Here is a 21,305-nt window from a genome sequence, read left to right as displayed (position 1 = left end):
GCAGTGAGCTGTGATTGTATCACTGCCTAGGTGACAGAGCAAGACCCAATCTCAAAAACAAAAACAAAAAAACCACACACAATGAAATACCACCTTAGAACTATTAGGATGGCTATTATCAAAAAAAAAAAAAAAAAACAGAAAATAACAAATATTGACAAAGATCTGGAGAAAGTGGAAACCTTGTGCACTGTTGGTGGCAATGTAAAATGGTGCAGCCACTATGGAATACACTATGGTGGCTTGTCGAAAAAGTAAAAATAGATACACCATATGCTACAGAATTCCACTTCTCAGTACATACACCAAATAACTGAAATCAGGGATATTTTGTACATCCATGGTCATTGCAGCATTATTCACGATAGCCAAAAGTGGGAAGGAATCCAAGTATCCATTGATGGATGGCTTATTAAACAAAATGTGGTATAGACATATCACAGAATATTACTCAGCCTTCAGTAGGAAGGAAATCCCATCACGTGGTACAACAGGAATGCACCTTGAGCATATTATGCTAAGTCAAATAAGCCAGCTACGAAAAGACAAATACTGTATGATTCCACTTATATGAGGTGGTCAAATTCATAGAAACCAAAAGCAGAATGGTAGTTGCCAGGGGCTGGGGGGAAGGAGGGAACAGAGAGTTGTTTAAGGGGTACAGAATTTCAGTTTTACAAGATGAAAAAGTTCTGAGGATTGGTTGTACAACAATGTAAATATCTTAATACTACTGAACTGTACTCTTACAAATAGTTAAAAGGGTCTTAATCTTGTCTTAGTCTCAAGACTCTAAACTCCAAAGTCGCATCCAAATATTATCTAAATCAGATATAGGTAAGACTCAAGATGTGGGTCATCCTGAGGCAAAATTCCTAACTATGAACATGTGAAACCAGACAAGCTATGTGCTTCCAAAATACAGCCGTGAGACAGGCATAAGATAGACATTCCTATTCTAAAAGGAAGACATAAGAAAGAAAGGGTAACAACTCCCAAGTAAGTCCAAAACTTAGCAAGGTAAATTCTATTAGATTTGAGAATCTAATAAAAAACACACACAATGAAACACCACCTATTAGGGTGGCTACTAAAAATCAAGAATAATCTTCTTTGCCTAGATGCATTGCCTTCTAGATTCACAGAGGTGGTGGTCTCACCTTCAGGACCCACTGAAGCGGTAGTTCTAACTTCTAGGACCTACTGAGGCAGCAGCCCCACCCCAATAGCTCTGCTGGGCAGAGGGTCATACCTCAAAGGTTCCAGGGGGCTGTAGCCCCAAGGATCAGGCAGCTGTACCTCCAAGACTCTGGGTGGTCCCACCTCCAAGGCCTCTGACAAAGACCATGTGGTGTTTAAACTGAGGCAATGGCCCTATCCTTTGAAACCAAAGAGATAGTTCTAAACATCTCTGAACCCCTTTTGGGGTCATTCTTCCCTTTTCTTGAAGAATAGCTCAAATTCACAGCCAAATAGCTCTGTGGTCTGGTCCTGTAGGATATCAGAAGTCAGACAGGCTTCTTTCATTCTGCCCCTTCTAGTTCAAACTGGTGGTGACTTTGCTGATGTAATCTCATCTCTATTCCTGGCTTCTGCCAAGATAGCTTATTAGTTGGTGAGTCGCATCCACAATCTCTTCATCAAATGGTTGTTCAGCCACACTCTTAGTGTTCTCTTCAAAACAAGCTTTCTCATTTTTTGCAATGTGGATAAGCTGAGAATTTTCCAAATCTTCAGGTTCTGGTTCCTTTTTGCTTAACAAGTCCTTCTTCATTTCATCTTTCTCTCTTTTTCTATTCTGTTGTAAGCAGTCGGGAGGAACCAAGGCATTTCTTCAATACTTTGTACTTAGAAATCTTCTCAGCTGAATAAACAATTTCATCACTCACAAGTTCTACCTTCCACTAGAACACACATAGATCAGCCAATTTCTTTGCCATTTTATTATATGGATCACCTTTCCTCCAGTTTCCAATGACATATTACTCATTTCCATCTGAGACCTTACAAAAATCACCCTTAACGTCCATATTTCTACCAGGTACCTCAAAACTCTTCTAGCCTCTACCTTTACATAGTTCCAAAGGCACGTTCACATTTTTAGGTATTTGCTACAGCAGCACCCCACTTCTTGGTACCAAAATCTATTTTGGTCTGCTCAGGCTACCATAACAAAATACCATAGACTGGGTGGCTTGTACAATAAAAATGTATTTTCTCACAGTTCTAGAGGCTGGCAAATTCAAGATCAAAGTGCCAGCCAGTTTGGTTCCTGATAAGGGCTCTCTTCCTGGCTTGTAGACAGCAGATTTCTTGCTGTGTCCTCACATATGGCCTTTCCTCAGTATATGCACACAGGGAGAGAGAGATCTCTCTTTTTGCCTCTTCTTATAAGGTCACCAATCCTACTGAATTACGACCTCACCCTTATGGCCTCATTTAACCTCAATTTCCTCCAAAAGTCCTAACTCCAAATAAATTCACAATGGTGTTAAGGCTTCAACATACGAATTATGAGGGGGCGCAATTTAGCCCATAGCAGATGGGAAATTTTATACTATGTATATTTTGCCACAATTTTTTTTAAATAGAAATTATTACAGATGTTAGGTGGACACAAGCAACAGGGGGAAAAACAAGATGGAAACATCTAAATTGGATAAACCAATATCCAATACAATGGAATATACACAATGGAATACTATTTAGCTATATAAAGAAATGAGCTATCAAGCTATGAAAAGAAATGAAAGAACCTTAAATGCATATTGCTAAGTGAAAGAAGTCCACCTAAAAAGGCTACATACTGCAATGATTCTAACCATATATATAATATCCTGGAAAAGGCAAAACTATAGAGACAATAAAAAGATCAGTGGTTGTCTGGGGTTGGGGGTGGGTAGGAGGGTAAGAATCAATACATATAACACAGGGGATTTTAGGATAGAGAAACTATTCCATGTGATATTCGAATATTTGCCAAGGTCACAGAGTTAGCTGGGCCAAGACTTAAACTCAAGTCTCTGACTCCCAAGTTCATGCTCTTTCCATTAATCTAAGGTGCTTCTTTTGATATGGAATATAACAAAGACTACATTGACTATGAAAATATAAACTTAGGGGAGGAAAAGGCAACTGGGAAAGAAAAAATATATCCTTAGTCTGTCAATCAGAGAAAACTGTTAGCTTGAGCAGCTTCAACTTGGTTAATCAGTATCCCTCTCTTCTACCATTAAGAAAGAATACGTACTTGCAAAAGAATTAAGGAATCTATCCTCTCTTCCAAAGATGTCCGACGGCTTTATGATAATGGCTTCTGGAAATGCATCTCTCACTACTTTCTCTCCAACAGCCTAAACAATAACCAAACAAACCTGTTTTGAGTTTAGAGACAAGTGAATAAAGCATCCATTCTTTCCACTATTAAGACATGACTTGTATTTCAAAGGCGATATTTTCCTCCAGATAAAGGTAATCATGTAATTCATAAAACTCAGTTACACAGAACTTTTAAAAAATATAATCCACAAAAATGTCCTGCACCTTACAGATTTGGTTGGGTCTCTTCCAATTTTTTTATTTTAAGGGAAGCTTACATTGAAGAAGGAGAAAAATCAAAGTAGAATTTCTTCAGCCTCCATTTTTCCTTCTATTTACAGATTCTCTGGTTTGTGTCAACCATCTAGCAGCCTGTTAGAAAAAGGACAGTATGGTGGCAGCAGGCTGCAATAATGGAAGTGTCACCAGTACCTACATATCCAAAGGAGGTTGGGGATAGAGTCACTAATCCTCCTAATCTCAATTGCTGTACCATCCTTACTTGTTATCATCTACTAGCCTCCTAGGCAAGTCTTCTTGTTCGATGAAGATATCAGCACCTAATTCAGTCTTCCTTTCTACTTCCACCACCACTGGAGGTGACATGATATCCAACTGGGCTTGGACTTCTCAGGTTCTTGAGCTGCTCAACTCCAACGACCTCCTCTTCCTTCCACCTCTACCACTCTTAACTTGGTTACACCACCTACTGTATCAACATCTGGAATTGCTCTTCTTCTGAGGTATTAAATGAAGACATCCTGCTCTTGGATGTCCATTTCCTACAATTTCCAGCCTGCTTGTTCTTTGTTCATCTGCTCCTGGGATACCTGTTTCTCAGCCTTCTCAAGAACTCTAGTGCACTGATTCTGCTTCCCCTGTATCAACTCTTCCGACTGTTCCTGTCCTTCCCTCTGAATTCCAGATTAGGTTCCACAGACCATCTTCTCATCACTCTCTTGCCAATATTGTAAACTACCTTGTCCCTTTGTCCTTTACTCTAGCCACCAGGCAAAATTCTAATCCTAGAAGAACTCCATTGGCCTCCCTTGGGCCATGCACTCCCACTGTCTTGAGCAGCTGGCAGGAAAATAAATCAATAAAAATCATGAATTGGTACCACTATAAATTCATGCCTCCAATTTTAACCAGGCCCTCAACATTTCCCAAAAACCGTGTTTTCCTCTAATTAACTTACTTTCCCATGAGACAATTTGAAACATTTTCTATTGTATTCAAATTTCAGACATCCCTTTCTTTTCTCTTCCTTCCAGTAAATGACTCTGCCTTCTAATAAAAGAGAAAATGTAAGACAGTAGAGGAAAAACCACCTCAAGTTCTCACCACTAAATCTACAAACCCCGGTATATAAAGCACAATTTTCTCCTCCTCTCTTACCTGATGGGAGGAACAGTGCCACTTTCAATGCTTTAGAGCTCACGTCCTTTCACTTTTTCAGGAACCTGTCCAATTTACTCTCTCTTCCACATCCTCAGCCTCACTCTTTTTACCAGCATCTCCCTACCAGCATGTAAACAATGTAGATCCTCTACCTTAAAAAAAAAACATACCAACTCCACATCCCCCTCCAGCTTCTATCCTCTCAGTCTTTCATCTTCCTCTTGCCAGTCAAGCTACCTGAAAATGTACCTACCCTTACCATTCCCACTTCCTCAGTTCCAACTCACTCTTCACGCACCCGCATTCTGGATTCTGCTCCAACCACTGCACTCAATCTATTCTTGATAAGATCACCAATGACCTCCATGTCAGTAGATCCAAGGTGACTTTACAGTTAACATTTGCTTGACTTCTCAATGGCATTCATAAGTATTCACTTCCTCCTGTGAGACTGTCTTGCCATGGCTTCCCTAGCACTGTACTCTCCTGGTTTCCCTTCTGCCTTATCCCTTCCTGCTTAGTCTTTCTGTTTGACTGGTTTGGGTTTCTGCAGGTGCCTCCTTCTCTACCAGATTACTAACCATTGGTATGTTCTGGGCCCAATCTGAAACTACCTTCTCAATCTTCAGCCATCTTATCCCCTCTCATCACTTAAATTAACAACAAATGCTGGTAACTCCCACATTTCTGTCTCCAACCCAGACCTCTCTTCTGACCTCCAGGATCAGAAACCCTATATACCAGTTACCTGGAAGATTGACACACATCTGAAATGCACCTGAAACGTGAGTCCAAAACTCAATCATCTTCCATTCTCTCAAGTAAAATAGTGCTCCTCAATCTTTGCTGCACTCAGAATTACCTAGACAGAGTTAAAAAATACTGGTGCTGAAGTTGCAACCCCAGAAATTGTTTTAATTGGTCTGGAGCGCAGCCTAGGCATCAGAATTTTTAAAAGCTCCCTCAGTGGTTTTAATGTGCAACTAAGGCTAAGACTCACTGCCCTACAGCCTAGTCCCTCCCAAGCATTTCCCATCTTATTCAACAGTACTATCATCTACCCAGTGGCTTCAGCCAGAGGGCTGGACATCTTTGACTCTTCTCTCTTCCTCACCATTGACACCTCCCATTCCCTTCCCGTCATGAAATTCTGATGATTTTATGAATGTTTGGGCAGAGGCAGGCACAAGCATTCTCTCTCTTATTTTCTCTCTATTTACTACTGTAGCCACAGTGCTTAACACAATACGTGACACACAGTAGGTGCTTAATGAATAGTTTATCCAGTAAACTAATGTGGTGAGTCAAAAACTTGGAACCATTATCAAGGAACTCTCTTGTCCTTATCAGTATGACTCCAAACAGGCTTCCATATGGCAGAATCCAAATGGTAAGCGCACGGCCAGACACTGATATCCCTTCTGCGTCCCTGATAATGAACACGTTTCACTTAGGTTACAGACTGACTCCAAACTACCGTGGTCAGTCTCTAGGTATGGCATTTCTGGGAGTAAAAGGAGCATAAGCACTGTGTGAATAGGCATCTTCCCTGGCAAATATTAATCCCTGTCATTCTGAGCCTTCACATTGCCCCTTTAAGAGTGGCACAAAACCACTACAGTGCAAGGGGTGAGAAAGAAAGATGGTCCTTTAACCATGGTAGATGACACAGGTATGATTCCTTTGGCAGAAATCTGTGATGGTTTCTGTATAATTCAATGATGCCCCAAAGAAACTTTAAGTATCTGAATGCTAATAGTAACATGGTCTAGCCAACTCCGAAGCCCTGTAGCACAGTTCCCTGCAAACAGAAGGCAATCAATCAAAATGTCAAAACATCACACACACCCCTAGTTCTGGATGCAGGGAATCAGAAAACCTTTTAATTCTACATATGTCTGTGATAAACCCTTCTCACTGAAATCATGTTTCAAATGGCCCAAGAAACTCTGGCTCTGTGAACCACTTCCCAAATCAATTTGTTACTTACCTTATTTCTCAAATATCTAGAAGAGCTTTTAATATTCGCATTCAGATGTGAAACATGAATGAATTTTTCAACTCCAGCTTCCTTGGACAGTTGAGCAATTGCTTGGGGAATCTTCACAAAAACATCCTCAAAATCATAGTTTCTGGAAGAAAAAAAATAAAAGGATTGGTTAAGAACTCCACACACAGGATCTCAAAGCTTTACGTGATAAGATGGTTTTCATAACAGTACTGAAATTCATACTACTTAAACTTTTAAACAGCAATGATTTAACTTAAAGCTAAATTTGGCCAGGTGTGGTGGCTCATGCCTGTAATCCCAGCACTTTGGGAGGCCAAGGCGGGTGAATCATTTGAGCCCAGGAGTTCAAGACCAGCCTGCGCAAAACAGTAAAACCCTGTCTCTATTTCTAAAAAAAAGAAAAAAATTTTTAAATTTTTTTAAGCCAAAATTATTTTTTTTAAAAAGTTGACAGCTCTGCTGTCATTACTCTACACAATTTAAGGACTACTTTAAGTTAGAAATCCAGTATACTTCATGTTCTGCATTATCAGGGAATCCTGAGGCTGAGGCCCTTTAAAGAAACCTGGCTGTACTGGCTGCTGAAGTGTTAGGAATCACTTCTTACCCCGGGACTTTGTTTCCCGCAAGGGAAAAAAAAAGAAACTAAAAACAAGTCAGTCAACAATTTCATTCGGTAACGTTAACTAAATGTTTACTCTGTACAATACACTATGTTAATCATTAGGGGGGATAAAAAGTTGAATAAGACCCCCAAGTCATCAAAGAATTTATAAAATATTTGATGAGAAGACACATATTAAAAAACTAAGTCAAATTTTAACACTAAAAAAAGAGGTGTAAACAAAGTGTTGTGGACTATAGGATTGAAACATTATTTGTTAATAAACAATCCATACAAAGAACTGTTCAAATTAGTCCTCACGCCACCTCCAATTAACAATGCAGAAAAGACATCTAGAACACTGTCTACACAAGAAAAACCAAAGTTCAGCTTGCTAAACAGCAGAACAGGCAAAATCCTATTTCTTAACCCCATCCCATAGGGACTGATCCAAGTACAGGACCAACAGCAGCCACACCAATACCACCTACTGGCTTTTTATGGGCAGTATATCACACTGCTGACTTATACCAGACTTAAGGTCGGCTACATCTCCTCAGGGGTGTCACTGGGTATGCAAGTGGTTGTTCAACCAACCCTTATTCACTAATTGAAAATGTCACTGTGATAGCTGGCACATAAAAGGTGCCTAGCGAAGGTCCATTAAACCCTAAGAAAGACTTAAGCAAAGAAGAAACAAGAGTCAAAGACTTACTTGGTTTCCCAGTCTCGTCCAATAAGATTGATGACCACATTGCTGTGTTGTACTACTCGTCGGATAGAATCTTTATCTCTCGCGTCCCATTCCTATAATAGCAGAAAGCAATCGGATGAAAACATAGGGGTATACCTCAGCACTCAACACTTCTGCAGCCTCCTCAACGCAAGTTTCAAAATGGGCCATCTGCTGTAGTCATAATATGGTGCCATTTCATCCAAGCTCCATTTATTACAACAGAAATGACATCTCAAACTCCCTGCTGATTCCCTCACTCTTTTGGAGACAAACAGGTAACAGTACACTTTACTCAGGTAATCAAATGACAGAGCTAAAAAGGAGGCTATTGATTTTTAATGGAGCATATTAGTTTTTGTCCACCCAACTACTCCTAAGTTTGAAAAGAAACCCAGGAAACCAAGTCTCCAATCCTGAAATACAGACAAAGAAGCAAGGATCATTAGGGAGATAGACTTTCCCTTCTTGACAGCAACCACTTACAGACTGAAGATAGGAAGAGTGTCTTTTAAAGACTAGTGTTAGTTGGGGCCATTCATGACTATTTCCTTATTTCTTTTTAATTCTTTCCTCTTTTATAACCCCAGATCTAGTAATTTCTCCATTAACAACATAAAAACAAGAGTCAAAGAGAACTACCTAAAACTTCAGGGTGAGCCAAGGGCAGGTTTCTATAAGCATTTCAATGGAAGATAACAAGTAATAAGAATTTCTTAGCACCAAATAATAAGTGCACATGCATGAGTCAGTGCAATAGGAAGGAGACAGAGCAAGAAGGGAAAAGAGAAAGAAAGTGGGGATGAAAGAGAAAGAGAGAGAACTAGGATGTCTGTTTAATTTAGGAAAGAGAAAACAAACTATAAAATCAGATTCAAGAACAAAAAGATGAAGCCCCAGCAGGAAGAACCAGTTAGGACTGATGATAGAAAGTGGGTTAAAAGACACAGTCTAAACAGTGGCTTTGGAGTCAAACAGACAGGAATGCAAATCCCAGTTTGCCATATACTAACTTTGTACAAATTATCTCTTCAAACCCCATGTAAAATTAGAAAACACAACTTACCTCACGAGGTTATTATGACGATTAAGTGAAATATACATAAAATCTACAGCAGTGAGTGATGTAATAAAAGGAAACCAAATTTTCAGGGATAAGGCCCAAGGGCACACAGTCAGGTGGGTAAACCAAGTGGACATTCAGACAGCAGATGCAAACAAAGACTAAAGCGGGGAAATCAGCACCTCACACCCCAAACAGTCCTTCTCGAAAATAAACACATAAACAAACACTAAACATATAAGTCTCTGAGTTCCCTGTGGTCTTGGTCATCCAAGCGTGCTCAGAGCACAGGTCAATGCTAGACATTCAGGAAATAAATCTCTGGGGAAATAATGGAATAGATGTCATTTGGTTTAATTCCAATGGTTCAAAAGTTTTCACCTATCACTTTTTAAATACTTCAATTTTGAGGCTCTGACAAGGTGACCAACAAACTTAAGGGACAAAGAACTAGGAATAAGCTAAGCTTCTGTAACTTTAATACCAAGAATATACTTAATAGTAAGATTTTGGAGAAGAAAAACATTTTGGAAATAAGAAATTTCTGATACAAGTATTATACTTAGCTTGTGAACACTGAGTCAAGAATAAATGAAAATGTGAAAATGAAATGAAAATAAATCAAAATTTAAAGGGATTACAAATAATCTGTATGAATATTACCAGAGATAGTAAGAAAGTTTAGCAAGTATTTTTTAAAAGGGAAAATGTATAACTCCATTCCTCACAGGACAACACAAGTAGGAAGTCAGCTGTAAGATCAGTAGATTTCAGCATCAAGGCCCAGACAGTATCGCAATCAATAGCTTGGCTGCAGGCATTTGGGGCAGCACAACTCTTTGTGGAAAGACACTGTCCTGTGCTCCGTAGGATATTTAGCATCCCTGTGCCTGTACCTAATAACCAGGACAGCTCCCCAATCACTGTGACAATCAAAGAGTTCCATTAATCACTCCCTTAATGGCCCTCCTCTACCCTCTTTCCCCTGCCTCACCCCATTGGCAACTACTGCCCTAAAGAACCTGTAGATTAAAGAACGACAAAGGGAATGCTCAGAAAGGACTGTTCTAAGTTAAATCTATACTAAACAACCAAGTTATAAAACACCCTATTTGTGATTTTTTTATGTTTGTAGAGCACTATCCAATAGAAATATAACATGAGGCACATAGGTAAAAAAGAAACAAGTAAAATTCATTTTAATAATACATTTTATTTAACCTAATATATCCAAAATATTATTTTAATATGTAACAAATATAAAAAATTGTTAATGATGAATCGTATATTGTTTTCTTCATACTGAGTCTTTGAAATCTAGTGTATATTTTATACGTACAGCATATCTCAATTCAGACTAGCCACATTTCATGTGCTCAGTAGCCACATGTGGCCAGTGGCTACCACACTGGACAGCACAGGTCTAGAGCAGGGATTGATAAACTATAGTCCATAGGCCAAATTCAGCCTGCAGCCTCATTTTGTAAATAAAATTTTACTGAAATGCAGCCATGCCCATTTGTGTACATATTGTCTATGGCTACTTCCAGTTACGAGGGCAGAGCTGAGTAATTATGACAAAGACTCTACGACCTGCAAAGCCAGAAGTATTTACTCTCTGTCCCTTCAAAGAAAAAGTTTGCCACTGCCAATCTAGAGCTTGCATGACAAAGGAGATGCCGGAATCTAGCTGAAAGAATGACCTGGGAACAGAGGATGCCTTTGGTCCATTCTGGGAAGAAATTACTGCTTTATTATACTGCCTATCACTCCTAAAAATGATCTTAGTAATTTATATTTGTCAACTTCATTCAGTCATAAAGGCCCTTACCAGAAACAGAAGCTGGCCCAGGTCACCCATGGGACGAAGGTGCATGATGTCGTATTTATCACACCGATAGGGTATGATTACCTGTGACCCCATGCGTCCTAAAAGAGAATGGATTGAAAAAAGGATCAACATTAACATAATGTGGATATATTATACAATTGTGACTTGGCAAATATTTAAATTCTAGTATGGTATGTGAATTGATATTATATTTGACAAAAAGAATATTTTACCATGCTAAAGATGCCATAGCTTTTCAGAGTCCCTTATTCCTATCCTAATAATTCCTATATAGGAGCATGAGTGTGCTCTTCATGTCACAACAAATAAAAATTACACACATCTAAGATAGGAGTAATTCATAATACTGTTAAAATGAAGAGAAACATAGCTCATGCTTCTCATCAGGCAATCCTGATCAATGGCAATGGAGCATATGAACTTAAGGAACTTTACTTACCAAGGTGGTTGACAACATATCGCCCCAGGAATCCTGTTGCTCCAAACACAGTGGCCACAATCCCACTGACTGAGGAACGTCCACCTTTCCCATGAGGCATGAGGGCATGATGAAGCTGGCGACAGGGTGGGCCGTGACACACAGATGTGGCTATTGCAGTAATGGCAGAACCTTAAACAAAACCCCAAAGTATACAAGCATGGCAAATATTAATATTTTTAAAACTGTGAACACAAATAGCTCCTTTCTCTAAAAACTTGTAACATTATTTTGCAATCAGTACTTTAGCAATTTAAGTATCAAGGGCAATAATAAACACAAACTACTACGACACAGAATCCAGAGGACATGAGGAAATATACTCCCTACCCTATACAATGTAACTTACCTAAGAAGATAAGTCACATTTTTTAAAAAACACATTAAACAGTCACAAAGTAGGAAAGCATAAGCCTATACGGTAAAAGGAACTGAGAATATGTAATAAATGAGCAATAAATCACATTACCATGAGGAAGTATTCCTGGATAAAATGTTTTGAGGAAGGTCTTAAAAGAGGAAAAAAAAGGAAGGACAGAATCCCATGAGGAACACATCACAATGCAGAGGTAGAATGAATAAGCCTACAGCACAGGGCAACAGCAAAAGACTCTCCTGGAACAGAATCTGAAACTGGTGACTAATGAAAAATAAAGTTGATGATACTGGTCGGAAGCAGATGATTATTAGTACAGAACATTAAAAAAAAAAAAAAGAATGCAGTTCAATAGTTCAGACTTACTATAAAACCACTGAAGAACATCACAAATAATGATAAAAGGAGTGAAGTGCTTGAGAAAAGGTATTCTGACTTTTAGAAAGTTTAACAGCAAGAGACTTGTCAAACATTCCACCATTTCTTTTTCATTGACTGAGGTTCTTGGTACTAGAATGAACCCTCAAAGTTCATGTACCAATGCTTACATCTTCTCTACAGCATGTGTGCAAAGAAATCATCTGGCTTTTGCCTGAACACCTGTGGAGTTGGGAAACTCACTACTTCCTGTAGCTGCCCATTCTGCTTTGAGCCATTCTAACAGAAAGAAAGTTCTACCACAAGGGGAATCAGTGACTGCTTCCCAGAAGTTTTTATCCCTGTGTTCCTCCAGAATGACAAAGAACAAGTCTAATCCCTCTTCTACAATTAAGTGTAGCAATTATAGCCCCACTAAATATTTTCTTCTCCAGGTTAAACATTCCCTGTCCTGTCAAATATTCTTCATATGGCAGGAATGCGAATCTCTTTTGGATACATTCCAGTTTTCAAGTTACTTCTAACTCCTTAGAATAGAATTTTAGAGTTAGCTGCTCAACTTTCATGTAAGTAGAAACAAAAAGGTTTAAAGTGCTAACGCACTTCTGCTCCAATCAACAAACTTCGGAGCTTAGCATTCGTGCTTTGTACACTTGGGAGAGGTGAAAGACACAAACAGGACTTTCTTTAGAAAATCTGTGTTTGTTTCTAGGGATGACTTTCAGGTGGCATTCTGCCCAAAGGCCATTGTTCTTCCCTATCCAAAAGTATTGAATTGGAGAAATAGCCTAGCTCACTGATAGTGACAGAAATTAAAAGTAAACATCATGGACCACACACATCATAATAACAAAATAATAACATCATATTAACAGCTACCTTTACAGAGCTCTTGGCAGGTGTCCAGCATTATTCTAAGTGCTGCATAGGTATTATCTTTTTTAATGCTATCTTTATCACCACTTTATGGATAAGGTTAGTGACTAGCCCAAAGCACTAGTAAAGGAGATTAAAAAGCAGTCCCATGAGGTAGGAGAAAAACTCAGAAGGAAACAGAATCTAAAAACCCAAAATAAGAAACTGTTTCAAGGAGAGAATGGTTAACTTTACCAAATGCTGAAAGTGAAGTAGGAAGAGGACAGAGGACCACAGAAGCTGGAGGATGTGGCTGTAGGTGGCATAAATAAGAGCAATTTTATTGGATTAGTGGGACTGAAAGCCAGACTGGAGCAAACAAGAGAGGCTGTGAGGCAAGGAAGTAGATGAGGAGTATAGACAATCCTTCTGAGAAAGGAGAAATGGAACTAGAGAAAACAAGGACAGGAATAGGTTTGTTTGTTTGTTTTAAATATGAGTTAACATTTATGTGCTGATGGAAATGACATGATTTCCATGGTAGAGGTAGAAAATTACTGATTCAGGAAAGGGAATGAATAGTTGAGAGAGGATAAGATTGAATGCAAAGTGAAGGAACTGGCCACAGATTGGAACAGAAGGAGCTCACCCACTGTAACAAGAGAAAAGGCAAAGAATTATCACATATCAACTATTAGAGTTTATGGTGGGAAAATGACTGTTCTCATCTGATTCCTTTGATTTCTCTGTAAAGCTGAGAATGAGACAAAAGCACAAGTTAGAGGTTTTAGGAAACTCGCTATGTTAAGTAATGATTATGGAGACAAGGAAACCAAATTTCCTAGAAAAATGTAGCACTGAAAATCTACTTGAGATTTGTATTCATGAATTTAAAATAAGGCCAGTTAGTTTGAAGTTTTCCCTAGACCTGTTCTCCATTGCTCAGTGGCAGGCAGCAAATTACGTGGAAAGTTTTGTTTAATCAGGGTCAATGTTTTTTATGACAATGGGAGTTGGGCTGGGGAGTTGAGGATGCATAAAAGGGAATGATAAGAGTGATGAGTAAGGAAGTGAGGACATAGGATAAGACAGGCAAAAGATGGCAGAGTCAATGAGCTGGGAAGAATTACTTGAGTTGAGGAATTAATACCTCAAAGGACTGTTAAGAGGATTAAACATACATAAACCATGTAGCACATTACCTAGAGCACATTAAGCATTCTATGAATAATATTTGCTTTTATTACTTTGAAATTTCTCAGAAGGTAATGTCACACTAACCTCACATGGCTATTGTTTTTTTTAATAATTATGGGCCAAGAATTATTCTAGAAACTGTGACTATCACAGTAAAATACAAAACCCTGGCTTCATGAAGCTCACAGTTTAAAGGGTTGATGAGAATAACATATGGGCAAGCATCTGTCACAGTGCCTTGCAAATACTAGGTGCTCAATAAATATAAATTATTACTCTCTTTGGTTCCAGCCTCTCCACTTTCTTCCATTTATTATGAGTACTATTAGAAGAATGATATTCTTTATTAATTATATATTTATTATATTTCTCTGCTTAAAAACCTACATTAGTTTCCTACTGCAATACCCAAACCAATAGTCCAGACATATTTGCTTGCACACTGCATTAATTTTTTTAAGTATTTATTTAAAAAATTATATGCACGTTCTATGTAGTACCAATATGATATACACATTATAAATCATACATTACTTAGAATAGTGTGTGGCATACAGTTTAAACTACATAAGTGTTAGCTATTATTACTATAGAAAGCAATTTTTAGGAGTTCTAATATTATATTTCCACAACTTATTATGTCCTCTCGCACAACTCCCTTTGGAGACTACCGATCTAAACTCTGCTTGGCTTTCAAAGGTCTCCATTGTCTGATCCCATCTAACACATTCAACCTCCTTTTCCACTATCCCAGATATTCAGGTAGTCATTTCACTGCCTCTTGAATACCTCATGACTCCATTCTCACCCACTTGTCTTTGCCAGAGGACTTTCCAGATCATAACAGCCCTAAAGAGACCAGTGGGAGCACTACAATTCTCCACTGGTCTTCCAATCATCCCTCAGTACCTCAAATGATACTAATCTTTCCCTTTTATGATTTCCTGTGATATTTAATAGTCTTGCCACACTTAATAGTTGTCTTACACAGTTCTGTCCTATAGTGTGTGGATTATGTTACATACTAGACTTGCCTCTACAGAATTTACTCAAAAACTTACTTTACCAGACAATAACGCAGAGTGGTTAAGAACACAAGCTATGGTGTCAGTGAGAGGAAAGTAAGTTAAAAGAGAAAATTAATAAAAATACCTAGAACTGGAGATTGCAGATAGCAGGTACTCAATAAATAGTGATTACCATTCACAATCTACATTACGTCATACAATTGTAATAGTTTAACAAGAACCAGCAAATGTCTTTGCAAAGACATTGTGACTACAAAACCATCCACTATAAGTGATGTGCACCACCACCTTCCCAGTGGTATGCAGGAGTTCTACCCAAGATGGAAAACAACAAAAAAAGGATCCTCTAAACACTCCTAATTCTTGCCTCAGGCTGAACATCAAGCCTATCTGTGGTGCTTTTAAAAATTTAAGGTGCAAGGAGCTAATCTCACAAATTCTGACTCAATAGCTCTACACTCAGTCCTCATTTCTAATTTTTATAAAGCTTTACGAGTGATTCTGACATGAGCCAATTTTGAAAGCAAATGATATTCTGTAACGACTAAAATACACTAAGAAAAATACAACTTTGGGGGTTTGATTGGAATATGTTTGTGGAAGAGTAGAGGGTGAAAGGACAATGATGAAGTGTAACCGTATTTCTAATTTCCTTGCTTTTTAGTGAGTGGAAGGACAAATGTATGTTTTCAGTTTGAGGAGTGGGAGCAGATCCAATCAGAACAGAAGAAAAACTAAATAATGCTAACAAATTCTAACATAGCCTTCATTCTTCACTTTCCTTTCCACCAAGCTCCTGATTCTTCTCTCCTCAAACATCACTCTCTCCCCCAGACCCCAACGCACTTTGCCGAACACATTCTACATCCGTAGAGACGCTTTTGGGTAAAAGGATGCTTTTATAAATATTAGCTCATTTAATCTTATTAGAGACTCCCTGGTATTGTAATATTATCATTTCCATTGTGCTCATATGAATTGAGACCCATTAAGGGTTTGCACAAGGTCATAAAGTCAATCTAAGAAAACCTCTAGCCACTAGCCTTTTTTCCCTCCCTTACACATTTCTCCCCCCGCCCCATACAAATATTTCTCATAACCCTAAACCCTTACAACCATATCAGAATTCTGATTCTCTCGATCCCTAACGTGTCCCCCGCATTCTCCTCTTCGCTTACAGCTGCTTAAGATCTTTTGTCCCCTCCCAAGGTGGTGCACAATTGAATATGTGAGCCGGGGAAGCGGAAAGCGAAAGGAGAAACCAGACTGAGGCAGCTCCAAACCTAGAGAAACCAGAGTGTGCCTAGGAAGTTGGCGTGACCGCTGCAGCACGGTGCCACTTCCAAAACCTTAAATCCCCGTCTCGGAATCCCGACCAGGGGCCGCCGTTCCCGGTAACACTTACGTGACATTGACAGGACCCGGACAACCCGGGATTGTGCTGCAGCCGCCATCTTTTCCCACAATCCCCCACGACAGCACTCCCGGCTGACTACGGCTGCTAAGCTGGGTCAAAACTTACCTTTCTCGCCTGTCTGCGCAAGCGCTAACCAAGAAAGGACGGTTTCGGGTAGATTGTTGGTTAAGAAGAAAGCCGGGAAAGTGAAGGAGAGGGGGAAGAAAGGAAGTGAAAAGACTTTGGCTGTTGGAATCTCAGATCTGGAATAGGCTGTATAGGCTATTTATAATCTCTAATTGCCGAGGAACCTGAAGTTCAGAGTTAACCAGTGACTGACTCAGGACATGCAAAATGGCAAGACCCGAGGTAGAAGAGCTCACCTTTCCTGACTCTCAGTTTCCTGTTCCCTGAAAATGTAAGCTAAGCTGGCAGCCCTGGTGAGTCCGGAGGAAGAAGGAGGCGTAGCCCTCCGCGCTCAGGAGATCCAGGGCCCAGGAGAGAGAAAAAGTGGGACAAGAACGAAGGGAAAAGTGGAGAAGAGAAACCAAAATAGGGTGTGTCCCAAGTAAATAACTGTACGTCGAGCCCGCCAAGCACATTCTCTCATAGGGACCCTTGCGCCTGCTGTTCGCGTTTCCTGGAATGCACACTCAGGTGTCTGCACCAGCTCAAGTCTCTGCTCAAAAGTGACCTCTTCGGATAAAACTTCTCTGACCATCCTATCCAAGGTGGTAATTATTCCACCAATTTTTGGTTTAAGTTTATATACCAAAGCACTTATCACCAACTAGCATATGAATCTAGGAGTTCTTAACCAGAAGTGTGATTCTTGAGTGGGCTTCGGGAAATCTGTGAACTTCCTGAAATATTATGTAAATTTAGTGGCCATGTGTGCCATCTGAACATCTGTCTAAGGAGAAACTGCAGATGGCTCTCTCTAGCGCAATGGCTTGTAATTTTTTCTTTAACTGTGGTCACCTTTGAGAATCTGCATTGTTCTACAAAGAGCCATCTAGAAACTGAGGAAATTCCAGGTTAGACTAAGCGCTTGGATTTTAAAATACTTTATTCTGGTCAGCCTCTCCAGATTGCTGGGTAGGAGACGGCAACCAGTGATCCTGTGAAACATACCTTAGGCTTATCAGAAAACCACCTAGTTTGGGGAGGGCGGGTTCTTTCTAGACTTGGTAATCCTTCCAGTGCTTTGTTTTTTCAGGAAAAGTATGTGTTTCTGGGATAGACAAAAAGGCCTGTGATGAGTAGGGATGTAGAAGTTACTTATTACTAGGCTTGAAATCTTGGCTGTGTCCACTCTGGCTTACCCCTACTGTTTACTGAAGTGTCGCCTAACAAATTGAATTGGAAGAGAGAAAAAAACCTTGAATTTCATCGGAGAAGCTTAGTAGTAACGCTACACTGTCATATTTCTTGGCCTTATCCTATGTTCACTTAACACAATTTGCTAATACTTGATTTTGGGACCAATATGGATACTAACATACTTTCCTTGTTCGGATCAACAGATCCTGACTGTCATCAGCAACCTGCCAACTCCTGTATAACCCTGCCAATTATATAATTTAAAATCTCTAAGTTAAACACTGCCTCATGTTCTCAGTTCCAGTTTCAAGGTTGCATGGTGTAATTAAAAGAACACTGACTTTTTTTTTTTTCAGAGATGGGGTCTTACTGTATTGCCCAGGCTTGTCTCAAATTCCTGGGCTCAAGACTCCATTCACCTTGGCCTCCAAAGGTGCTGGGATTACAGGCATGAGTCACTGTGCCCAACTGAAAGAACACCGATTTTTAACACCTAGAATACTAGATCCCATTCCCAGTTTTGTCATTCATTAGTTGTGACCTGGACAAGTTTCTACACTTGTCTAACAGGGTAAATAAAACCTACCCTGGTACCTCAAAAGGTTATTATGAGAATCGGGTGACGTAATGGATGCAAAGATGCTTTGTCACCCGTAAAGTGCTATATGTAGGTCCATGCAGTACTATTCAAATACCACTGAAGTATCAAAATCATAGAATGTTAGAGCTGGAAGAGATTTTAGGAGCTCAGCAAGCCCCATTATTTCAAAGACGAAGAGGCCAGGTGCGGTGGCTCATGCCTGTAATCCCAGCACTTTGGGAGGTCGAGGCAGGCGGATCACTTGAGGTCAGGAGTTCGAGACCAGCTTGGCCAACATAGTGAAACCCAGCCTCTACTAAAAATACAAAAATTAGCCGTGTGTGGTGGTGTGCACCTGTAATCCCAGTTACTCGGGAGACTGAGGCACAAGAATCACTTGAACCTGGGAAGTGGAGGTTGCAGTGAGCCGAGATCGTGCCACTGTACTCCAGCCTGGGCGAGAGTTGAGACTCTGTCTCAAAAAAAAGAAAAAAGAAACTGAGATATTTTGACAAATATAATTTGACTAGTAGGTGCACTTTCTGTGAAAAGAATACAAAAGCTCTTGAGACAATATAAAAGATCCTCAATGGATAAATAACTTTTTTTTTTTCAAGTCTCACTCTGTCACCCAGGCTGGAGTGCAATGGTGCTATCTCTGCTCACTGCAACTTCCGCCTCCCAGGTTCAAGCAATTCTCCTGCCTCAGTCTCCCGAGTAGCTGGGATTACAAGCGTGTACCACCATGCCTGGCTAATTTTTTGTATTTTTAGTAGAGACAGGGTTCTGCCATGTTGGCCAGGCTGGTCCTGAACTCCTGACCTCTAGTGATCCGCCTGCCTCAGCCTCCCAAAGTGCTGGCATTACAGACGTGAGCCACTGTGCCCAGCGATAAATAACTTTTTTGAAGGAACCCTGTGATAAACCAGTCGCTTTTGAATCTGTTGCAATTTTCATCATTATCTCGTGGCCATCCTTGGAAGTTCTTTTTGCTCCATGGAAACTATATACTAGTCCTATATTTAATCATTAATTACAGAGTAGCTGAGGTAACATTTTCAGAGAATGTGGTAATAAAGCATAGAAAGAGTAGCTAACCAAATGCCTCTTGGTGTGATTTTTCCCACTACAGTTTCTCAGGTCAGGCATTGCAAATGATAAAATAGGGTTATTGTATCTCCGAGCGTCTAAGACAAATTATAACCCAGAGATGGTCAGTTTAGGCAAAATATCCTAAAAATAATTTTTTTACAGAAGGTAAGATGCTTATAAATAAGAAGAGTCCTGGCTGGATCTGACAGAATGAAGTGATTCCATGGGATATGCATAAAATTTAGACCCTCAATTCTTTTATTTCTCATTCTCCTCTGCCGTCCTCTAGATTTGTTAATACATAATGCTTACTCTGCTGCTTTAAGGGGAATCCATTGGCAAAATGTCCCCTTCCCGTATTCCCCCGCCTATATTAAACACTCTAAAGCAGAGGTCCCCAACCCTCAGGCCATGGACCGGTACCAGTCCATGGTCTGTTAGAACCTGGCCACACAGCAGGTAAATTGTGAGCAAGTGAGCAAAGCTGAGCTCCACCTCCTGTCAGATCAGTGGTGGCATTAGATTCTCATAGGAGCTTGAACCCTATTGTGGAAAGTGTACGTTGTGCACTCCTTATGAGAATCTAGTGCCTGATGATCTGTCGCTGTCTCCCACCATCCCCAGATGAGACCATCTAGTTGCAGGAAGACAGGACTCCCACTGATTCTATATTATGGCATAATAGTAGAAATAAAGTGCACAACAAATGTAATGTGCTTGAATCATCCAGAAACCATACTCCCACCCCACTCCCATCTGTGGAAAATTGTCTTTCACAAAACTGGTCCCTGGTGTGAAAAAGTTTGGGGACCACTGCTCTAAAGAGAGAATTAATCAGAATAAAGCCCAGTCCTTCTAAACTAAACATCAGCCCCTTGGAGTATATCTTCACCCCTCCTCTTTGTCCTTTTGACCATTCATTTTCTGGTAGCCTCACTACTGTTGCTATAGAGACAGCGATATCACCAATTGTGATTCTGATGTCACTCTCCAGTCCCAGCAAGGGGGAGGTACATGGAAGGCCACAGGAAGAAACAAGATCTTGAGCTGAGCAAGAACATCCCAGCATCTTCATTGACTTTAAAACTATATTCTGGAGTCTTCCGTGGTTCACTATTCCAGTACTACAGAGGTAGGTAATCTTACTGGACTGATAAAACAGCCCATTTTCTGATCCTCTGTGGTTGGAAGGGAGAATTCAGTGACAAGTGATAGGAAAATTGTTATGTTCAACCTAGCGTTGTTCTTCTGTCCAGCCGATTTTTTTTTGTTTGTTTGAGATGGAGTCTCACTCTGTTGCCCAACTGGAGTGCAGTGCTGCAATCTCGGCTCGCTGCAACCTCCACCTCCTGGATTCAAGTGATTCCTCTGCCTCAGACTCCCGAGTAGCTGAGATTACAGGCATCCACCATCTCACCTGGCTAATTTTTTGTATTTTTAGTAGAGACAGGTTTTCGCCATGTTGGCCAGGCTGGTCTCAAACTCCTGACAAAGTATCATTTTCTCTTTTTTTTTCTACCCTAACTCCAGGATATTATTTACCAGCTTTTAAACTTATAGCAGTTTATGAATCCATTCACTGACTTCATCAAACTCTTTAGATCTCCCTTCTTTTCCACT

At 39.9% G+C, this 21,305-nt stretch overlaps 2 protein-coding genes across 3 annotated transcripts in view; one reads left to right on the top strand and one right to left on the bottom strand.

Annotated features, from left to right (window-relative positions):
- NDUFA9 (NADH:ubiquinone oxidoreductase subunit A9) overlaps positions 1–16,748 on the bottom strand; it is a 37,973-nt gene extending 21,225 nt beyond the window's left edge. Inside the window, exons 1-6 of the mRNA NM_001079914.1 lie at positions 16,700–16,748; positions 11,422–11,592; positions 10,962–11,059; positions 8,050–8,141; positions 6,710–6,851; positions 3,251–3,353 (exon numbers count right to left, since the gene is read on the bottom strand). Of these exons, the coding sequence (NP_001073383.1) occupies positions 3,251–3,353; positions 6,710–6,851; positions 8,050–8,141; positions 10,962–11,059; positions 11,422–11,592; positions 16,700–16,748 (655 nt within the window). The remainder of the gene's footprint in view (positions 1–3,250; positions 3,354–6,709; positions 6,852–8,049; positions 8,142–10,961; positions 11,060–11,421; positions 11,593–16,699) is intronic.
- A 59-nt stretch (positions 16,749–16,807) lies between these two features.
- Positions 16,808–21,305, top strand: part of AKAP3 (A-kinase anchoring protein 3) — a 31,956-nt gene continuing 27,458 nt past the window's right edge. The window contains exons 1-2 of one of the 2 annotated variants that reach the window (XM_054663980.2): positions 16,808–17,421; positions 20,617–20,817. The gene's annotated coding sequence lies outside the window, so the exon portion shown is untranslated. The remainder of the gene's footprint in view (positions 17,422–20,616; positions 20,818–21,305) is intronic. The other variant, XM_009424648.4, reaches the window with a different exon arrangement.

This window comes from Pan troglodytes, chromosome 10 (genome assembly GCF_028858775.2).
Source record: "Pan troglodytes isolate AG18354 chromosome 10, NHGRI_mPanTro3-v2.0_pri, whole genome shotgun sequence".
Classification (NCBI taxonomy): domain Eukaryota; kingdom Metazoa; phylum Chordata; class Mammalia; order Primates; family Hominidae; genus Pan; species Pan troglodytes.
This window is presented reverse-complemented; position numbering and strand designations above follow the sequence as displayed.